The sequence below is a fragment of the Thermobia domestica genome, chromosome 8 (assembly GCF_964235325.1).
Source record: "Thermobia domestica chromosome 8, izTheDome1.hap1.1, whole genome shotgun sequence".
NCBI lineage: Eukaryota > Metazoa > Arthropoda > Insecta > Zygentoma > Lepismatidae > Thermobia > Thermobia domestica.
The window spans coordinates 191,604,775-191,614,318 of record NC_137461.1 but is presented as its reverse complement, the minus strand read 5'-3'; the positions used below and the strand labels follow the sequence as shown (position 1 = coordinate 191,614,318).

Below are 9,544 nucleotides of genomic sequence, written 5' to 3'. Positions count from 1 at the left end.
TTGGGATGCTACCGTCCGTTTTAATTGTGACCACACCATTTCAATTGGGTTAAGTACGCAATGATATGGTGGCAATCTTAAAACAACATGCCCATATGATGCTGCTAGTTCGTTTAATTCCGTACCTTTTTCTTTTTCCGTTCGCAGGCAGTTGTTCATCAATAATTTGGAGAACAGGAATTATCGGGACTGGGCTAGATTTGTCACTATTGTAGATTCGCATATAATTAAGAATAGTTTCTTTTCTCCACAAAGTATTAGGCTTCGGATTAATTACACGACTATGGGAAGGGGCATTATACAAATAGATAGAAGATACTTCCTCTAAGCGTTTTAGTATGGAGTTTTCAAACCAATGCTCGAAAATTTCAGCGTTTATTGTCCCATGATAATCGACAGGAGGAGCATCAAACATTTTCTTGTGAGTTATAAATATAGAACTATCCACAAAAGCAAATCGGCCACCAAAGTGCATAATAACAATCCTTTCCCGTTTTTTTGTCCGAAGTTGCAGCTGTGCAATTATCACGAGTCGTAGGACCAATTTTTGAATTGGTACGTGTTGCTATCGTACCAAGTTTCGTCTAGGTATACGTCACAGTGTCCCGCGGAACGGTAAGCTTTAATTTATTCGAGATAACGGTATCTCTAAGTAATACTTCATTGGACTCACATTTCGCGCTTTTTCTTGGCATTGATTTATACGAAAACCCCATACTATGTAACAGACGACGTAATGTTCTGGTGGAATAAGTCTGCACAAATCATCACGTTTCTTAAAAAAAAAAAAAAAAAAATCGGATTATTGGAAGGGACAGTCCCCTCAGTTCCAAGATTGAGGGACATGTCTCTCTCATACCTCCGGGATTTGCGCCAGTGAATTATTGTTGGCTATGGACAATAAATTCAATTTTTCTATAAGGAACGAAGTTTATTGAGAAAGCAATTTAAGCTAAGATTTTTTTCCTTCTTTCTATTCGTTTCGTTAATTTTCAAAACAGTAGAAAAAAACTGTTTTAACTTTAACTTCTTTATATGTGTTACTGCTCATTCATGGATGTAGAAGACCTAAGTCAAACTGTCTTTCTTTTTTCCCCTTTATATATACACATTTTTTTTTTTTTAAAGTAATGTTTAAATTTACAAGAATGTGATTCATTTTATTATGGTTTGCAAAATCCGGTTAACTATAAAACTCAATAGGGAAAAAGGAAAATAACCCTACTACTTGCCTTAAGTTGTATATTGTAGCACCAAAGACTCTTGCAGAAATTGAGAATGAATATTTACCCTCGCCATCAATGCAACGCTTGGTTCGGAATAAGAGACATGGGAAGATCGGGTGAACCTAGGTACAATTCTATATCCTTGTCTGGCAACATAGTTACGTAGCCAGAAGGAAGGAAAATACCTTGAACCTGAACCTGAACCAATCAAATTGCAAGCTTTCCAACAGGAAGGGACTTCAAAAATGTGTTCGTGTGTAGTGTAGAATAGTGTTATTTATATATGTATATTAGAATTGTAATATTTTGAAATTGAGTGTCAGTGTAGTGTTATTTATATATCACTATGAGAGTTTAATAAGTGAGTGAACTAAGAAGCTGTGAAGTGAAGGTTTAGAAGACATGATGGATTCAATAGCAATGTGTTCACCACTGGATTTCCAGATATCGAATGTAGATTTTAGTATTGAAGACAGTGAAAGGAAAGGTAATTATGGATTAATCTTCTACGGATGCCCTAGACTCACATGAACCTGTTTTTAACTTTATATTACTGTTTATTTGTAGTTATTTTAATATAGGGCTACCTTAACTAAAATTACTCCACTGTCAATTCCGTCGTTCATTCTTAATTTCTAATATTTCTTATTTTAATGCTATCTTAACTAGATACATATTCATCTGTATTATATTACTACCTACCGACTGATACGTGTTTCATATTACGCACTATTTAAAAATAACGAAAACTGAATCCTTACTATCTCATGTTTCGAACAACACCCTACTAGTGTTATTCAAATAAACTTGGCGGAACGTTCTATTAACTGTATGTCCTTGGTCATTAGAAACTCGAAAACGCATACGAAAATACTTCTTTCCTACACTAAATTGTTACTCAAGGGATACTTATATTCATGAAATATGATCTTAAATAGAAATGCCCGCTTACTACTTCAGGAAGTGTTTCGGTTTATGTCAGACAAACGGGACCCAAAGTAATTACAGACGTAATTTAAATTGAATATCAAAGTTAACCTGACCCTACCTAATCAAAATTAGGCAATATTTTAAAAAGGTAATTGTAAGAAAAAAATGATGGCATCCCAGAGAGGCTGACATGGTTCCAGTGTACCTTTGGAAAGAATTGCGTTAGTGGGTGGAGCTAGACTTTAGGAGGGCTGAGTATGACTAGAGCGTGTGCACATATAGAATGAAAACTGCTGTGTAAAACACGGATTAACTTAAAAACGCAATCCAACTTGTGCTAGTGCCATTAAAAAGCTCGAATGCTATCTGACAGTCAGGGCAGAACCGCATCAGGTGGGTCCGAGTGGGAGTGAGAGGATGTGTGTGGGGGTAGCAGGCGCGTCAGCGACTCTAGGTATGTGTATTAACGAAGACAGCGGAAAAACACTTCATATGGCACAAAGGCGCGTCTTGCGTGTGGCACGGCTTTGCGACATTTCCATGTTCACTTTGTATCTTGCCTTCACATAGCAGTTAACTTCATGTCTTCCTTATGGATTATTACGTGGTAAAGACATTTCCCATTTTGAACTGCTATCTTGTTATGCATGTAAGAAGTAAGATCTCGATATATTTTCATTACTTATACACTCCTCTTGTGTAATCAAGTAACAGATTTCTTTCGTAGATTTTTACGAATTTATGACCCTTAAAATGGGATATACTAGTGCCCAGGTTGGCAAAAACCATGGTTTTTATTGAAAAAACCAATAAACCAGGTTTATTTTTGGTTTAAATAATTTACTCTATGTATATATTAGATATGGACAGAAATTAATTTGTTTCGCCTTGGTGTTATTATGCAACAACGAGGTTATGCTGGAAGAGGTCACATAAGCTTAAAGAGGAATTCAAACCGCTTCTCTGCTTCATGCAAGAAAAAATGTCCATTTCGACACGAAGCCGGGACTAATTAGTCACAAATGCGATTGCCTACTCACTCACGAAGGACTCCTGATAAAAATACGTTGTACTGATCTTTACATAGGCCTAGTTGTTAATATAATTGCCAAGAGTCATTTCAGAAGGACAAAAAGATAAATAGTTACACAAGTAAAAACATTATACAATTATATATAAATCGGGAAACTCCCGCCTTAGCCATTGGGAAAATCCTGTTATTACTTTAAATGTATTTGTATATAAAATTTTAAGGTCAACATATCATAATCAATACGCTAAAACTGAGGTATTAAATTACAAATTTGGTATGTAGATATCATTCAATAAAATTAAAACAAAGTCAAATCCAAGCTGCTGTTGGAAGATGCGTAGGCAGTTGATAAATTTTGCCAATTTCTATCAATGTATTTAAGCAACCTTGGCTTCTTTATAAAACAGGCATTCAGGCAAGTAGAAATATATATTTTGGTTCCGTTTCGTATGTTTAGGCTTAACATCCTTATGAAATACCAAGGTTATCACGGAGAAGACTTTCGCTTAAAGGGACACCTCGAATCGCTGCTTTGTTTACACTTGAAAGATGGATTGTGGTTCGACCGAGAATTGAACACGGGACCCCTTGATTAAAGGTGAAAAGTACATAAACGTAATGCAGGTGGTTTCATATGTGGAGACGTCACCATGAAGTTCTCACGATTTAAAGCATTTTTCCTCCTTTTTTTTTTTTTTTTGTTTGGTTTAAACCACTTGGTTTTTTAAGAAAACCAGCTGGTTTAATCCAAGGTTTAAACCACCTTAGTTTCAATCAGCCAACCCTGCTAGGGTCTCTACATCTCTGGCTCTGACAGTTCTCCACGTGGACAAAACAATGTTGCTAATTTGTCGTGGTTTTAACCGCACACACTAATAATTAAAAAAAATCAAGCAAATACAATCGAAATAAATTGCTTAATAAATGCTGAATTTTCATGGATTTTTCAGACTTTCCGCGTAAGCAAACAAAATAAAAATAGGAATCGAGAATTAAGTTCTTCGGAACATTTTTCGTTTGTTATATTCTTAACAGTGTATTTTCCGACACGCAAGGCGTCAGCCACTCTGTCCACCAGCCTGGCACAGGAAGAAGACTACCATTATCGCGCTCTTTCTCGAAATACTCACGAAGTCTGTATATCAATTCCCAGCTTTGTCCTTCATACACTGCTATTTTCTTTGGCTTCGGCTCTGAAGAACTATCCATTGTCACCAATTAATTACAACAATATTCTTAACAGCACACCCAAACACACAGAAAGAAAAGAAAACAACACAAAGTTGCAATAATCGAACACAATCTCAAAGAACTTTTCACTCAACTATGCACAAACAAAAGGAAGAAAGCGGAGCGGCAACAACGTCTGGTTTCCATGCCAACGCGGTGACAGCTTGGTCATTCATTGGGCCTTAAGGGGGTGTGTCAGTGTAATATCAACCCTCGCTTTCTTTTTCGCATAGCTATCAGAGCCATAGATACAGCTCGGCTACAGTATAGTATTCCAAATTTTGCCCTACTTCACCACATTTGGTTCAGGTGCAACACCCTTTCATTAATTTTCTTTGTGGTGGACAAACACCTTGCTCGTGGGTTTTCTCGGGCCCGTTTTCTCCCACTTTCTTTATTCCACCATTTCATTCATTTCTCATCATCACCGTCTCCTTTAGTCTAACCGGCATAACCGTGAGACGTAAAACTTAAAGATTTCATTTCCTTTCATTAATTTTCGTTGCACATTAATGTTCTCCTCTCCATTACTGCAGCATACACATCCTAGGTTAGTTACCTAATAAGACAGTGGATTTGAAACACTGCCATATTACTCTCTATTGCCTGTTTTCGTAATATCGCATCAATACGGGACAAACACTGTGTGCGTGGGTTTTCTCGGGGTTCTCCCGTTTCCTCCCACTTTCTTCATTCCACCATTTCATTCATTACTCATCATCACCTTCTCCTTTAGCCTAACCGGCATAAGCGTGGGACGTAAAACTAAAAGATTTCATTTCATTTTTCGCATCAATACGTGAACTCATGTAGTCTCGTGTCATGTCCGAATTTACTCTAATCTCTCACTAATTAGTTTTTCTCTCTAATTAATGACTGTACATTGACGGCCTACATTACCTTTTTTTATTACTCTGACGCTGACATTTCGTCTGATTTTGTAATGTCTCCGTAAATTTTGGATTTCGAGGCCGCTAGACTTCTTTTTTTCTAAATTAGTGATTCATTTATGGTAACTGTGTGTAAAATTAAAACTTAAATGCTGTATCGCCGTTGAGCTCATCCGTGGCTAAGCAGTTAGCGTATGCGCCTTTGGCGCGGGAGACCCGGGTTCGATTCCCGGCGGGAGCTCATGTGGTTCGGATTCCACGTTAATCAGTAGGTCCACGTCTCACATAGCCTCGCTGTTGAAAGGGACGCTAAACTGAAATTCAACTGAGCTGTATCGCCGTACCGATTTTAGGAAATTTACTGGATGAATTGGATAATTTATTTTGGTTTCTGTTTTTCTGATAACGAATGAATGAAAGTTAGGTGAGGGAAATAACTACTTCAAGTTAAGAAGATGTTTGTTGTTTTTGGCTGTTTTTGATGTAAGCGGCAGTGCATATGGAGGCGGAAGGGACTATTTGGCGGAGAGTTACACTTCTTATGATTAAGTGTTAGGAAAGGCAGTAAGGGAATAGGGCATATATGTCAAGTTTGTGATATATACATTCTGTGACACATTGAGTTCTATCGAAAAATGAAATGAAATCTTTAAGTTTTACGTCACAGTTATGCCGGCTAGGCTGAAAGAGATTGTGATGAGCCAAATGAAGAAAGTGGGAGAAAACGGGAGAACCCCGAGAAAACCCACACACACGGTGGTTGTCCACCACAAATTTAACTTGGCGCGAGCTGGGATCGAACCAACTGTCCAATGCACCAGAGGTAAACGCTCTACCACAGCCGTTTAGTTTTATCGAATTATAACTTAACCAGCCTAACGTGCTAGGTGCTCACTACGGCGGTGTATATATTTTACATTTACATGTTGAGCGTTACTATTATGAAACCATGACAAGTTCTATTGAACCTCATATCATTGCCAAAACCCACCTGTTTTCAGTACACTTGCTTACACCTGCTTCCTTCGGACACCCCCCTCGCTATCGCGTGGGCCCACCAGCTTCGCCCTGCCTGACTTGGTTAGATGGCATTAGTGCTTTTCAGTGGCCACGTTGCACAGGTTGGTTTGTGTTTTTGCACCATACATTGTCGTATTTATGCGCTGATAGTGATTTTCTATTCCAAATTGTAAAAGTTTACGCGCCTCTCTTTTGAATGTAATTGACTTATTACTCATCCAAATCTAATCTAATGTAATGTTATGTAATGAATAATGTAATCTCATCTAACCAAATACAGTACTTCTTTTTATTTTCTTGTGGTCCGGCGATACAGCACAAATGCCAAAATTAATGTTTAAGTTGGTATTATTGGTGTATTCAAACTAAATTATAGCATACACACCTTAGACGCAAGTAATCCTCAGTCAGCCACAATATTCTAGTTTGTGCTAATGGTATTTTAGAATCATCATGTTTGAAACTACATGTACGAATTAGTAGAAGAGTAAGGAAATCTTGGATTGAATTTGAAATAGTCTGTTGTATGAAATTCATATTCTAAATAACTTCTGGGGAGGGGGTGGTGGTGTAGCGATCACCTCAGGAGCGATAGATCTCTGGTTCGATTCCCGGACAGGCGAATTTGTGGTCGATAACAACTTACGCTTGGATGCTTTCGGAGTTCTCCCTTTCCTCCGACTTCACTTACATTAATAGTCCTTCTTTATCCGTGAGACATAGAATTAGAAATTTAGGGTTAAGTTGCTCACGTGGTCTTCTAAAATCACAAAATTTCTTGAGAAATTAGGAGAATTATGTGTAATTTAGAGCATCAGACAAACAAAAATGTAATTAATTTCATAACTGTACTGTGATTAGTTACGGGAAAATGGAAAATGAACGTGTGTAGTGTGCCTATATTAAGTAAAGCGTAATGTGTTAGTGTTTCAAACCCACTATCTTATTAACTTTTAGTAAATGTATGATGCGATAGGGGAGAGAATGGGTATAAATACAGTGTTCGGACGTATGCTGTAAAAACTAAAGACTGATATTAATGTACAATAAAAATAGCTCTCAACGTGATATACGAGGAGCTGTTGAAAAATTCATGGCCAATTTAAAAGGAGTGCAGGTAGAATGATAAGATGGTATAGTTTAGAGAACATATCTCTGTATGTACACTTCCGGTTGCATAGAAACATAACGGCGGAAAAAAAAAGTTCGAAAAAAATACCCTAAATCTTTACGTTCCTCAGATCTGTGCTTACAGGGAAATGTATTTTCCCTCCATTCTTCTATCTGGACATTGCTGTCAAGTAAAAATATAATTGTTATATACGAAAAGGTAATAAAAAATGACTCCCCCCCCCCAAAAAAAAAAGGAAACAGACAAATGAAATCAAAATTTGGCTTACTATAAGTGATACATTTGTTGTTTGTAATCACATCACAGGAAACTGGCTAATGCGTTTGAAATGAATTTTAGAACATACTACCAACTTTAAGCTAGATTTTTCAGTTTTAGGTCCCCTGGTAATGTCGTGTAAGCTAAAAGAAACTGTGATGATGAGAATGAATGAAATGATGATATGAAGAAACGGGAGAACTCCGAGAAAACCCTCCACGCACAATGTGTGTCCACCATGAAGTCCGTTTGGCTCGAGTTGTGATCGAACCAGGGCCTCACACATCAGAAGTAAACACACTATGGAGTCGTAGCTGGCCTTTATAATTATTTTTATTATAATTATTGTTATTATCATCATGCTACTTTGATTGAAGGGCGAATCCTAAGACAATGGGGAAGAGAGAGACTTTACTTCAAAAATAGAATATTGGCCTATCTTATGAGATTTAATCATTACAATTTCGTTGAAATACATTGGAAGAAAGAGGCTCGAAGATTTTCTATAGCCGGTTTTCTCCGTGGAAAAGACGAATATTTCAGCTAATTGCTCATAAGGCACGAGCGTCTTTGTTCAGAAAAAAAAAGTGAAATGAAAAAAAATAGAACAAGAGATGACGCTGCCGCAAATAAATACATAGATGACAAGAAATTATTTTGTCGTTTCTATTTTACATATTGATGTACCTTTAAAGGCTAAGGAATTTTTTTTTTTTCAATAGAAGATGAAACAAAATTACGGTATGTTTATATAATTAATTTACTTTTGACTGAACCAATTCGTATATTTATCTAATGCCCTGACTGGTTGAAGAAAGGATAGTTCGTGATTATTCATTGGCAAAAACTTTATTCTTTCACTTTAGGAAGTAGCAGGTCAAAAAGAATTTAGGTACAAATAAAATACACTACCGGCCAAAAGTATTCACACTACGTACCAGATCGCTAGAAGAGTGAACATACATCAATGTGCAGTTGTTCGCACTATTCAATGTTTCAACGAAACTCTGTCAAATGTTAATCGTCGATGACCAAAAAGACCGCGAATAACGTCAAAGACTGAAGATAAGTTTATTGTGGTCACAAGCAAACGTCAACGAATACTAACTGCCCCAGGAATTCAAGAAAAACTTAATGCTACCCGAGAAACAGTCGTATCTGTTAAAACACTGAAACGCCGACTTCGAAAACACGGTTCTTCAAGGGGATGCATTGCAACAACAACAAACAACTTTTGAGTAAATAGAACAAACGTAAACGATTGCAATCGGCTCAAGAACACAAGAATTGGTCAGTACAACAATAATATAAAGTGCTCTTTAGTGACGAAAGTAAATTCGAAATTTTTGGAACTAAACGCAGAAAGTTTGTTCGTCGACTTCCTGGAGAATGCATGCTCGCACAATGTATTAATCCAAGTGTCAAACATGGTGGTGGGTCTGTCATGGTATGGGTTGTATCGCATGTGAAAATGTTGGTGATTTAGTGAAAGTTGAGAGAACAATGAAAAAAGATTATCATCGCATCTTGGAGAGACATGCTCTACCCAATGGCAAAAGGCTTGTCGGTCAGGAATGTATTTTTCAACAAGACAATGATCCCAAACACAAATTTCATTTGTGTAAGTCGTATTTAGAAAAGAAAGAAAGACGAAAAGAATTGATAGACATGCGACGGCCACCGGAAAGCCCGGACTTAAATCTGATCGAGTTATTGTGGGATGAGTTAGACAGAAACGTTCGAAAACGTCGACCAGTTAATAAAACACAGTTGTAGGTACATTTACAAACGTGTTGGAATGAACTTAAAGTCCAAACATTATGGA

At 37.1% G+C, this 9,544-nt stretch overlaps 1 protein-coding gene across 2 annotated transcripts in view; it reads left to right on the top strand.

The window, feature by feature from the left end:
* The first annotated feature begins 1,427 nt into the window (after positions 1–1,427).
* Positions 1,428–9,544, top strand: part of pbl (epithelial cell transforming 2 pebble) — a 286,114-nt gene continuing 277,997 nt past the window's right edge. Inside the window, exon 1 of one of the 2 annotated variants that reach the window (XM_081769346.1) lies at positions 1,428–1,713. In XM_081769346.1, the coding sequence (XP_081625472.1) occupies positions 1,629–1,713 (85 nt within the window). In that variant the 5' untranslated portion in view covers positions 1,428–1,628. The remainder of the gene's footprint in view (positions 1,714–9,544) is intronic. The other variant, XM_081769347.1, reaches the window with a different exon arrangement.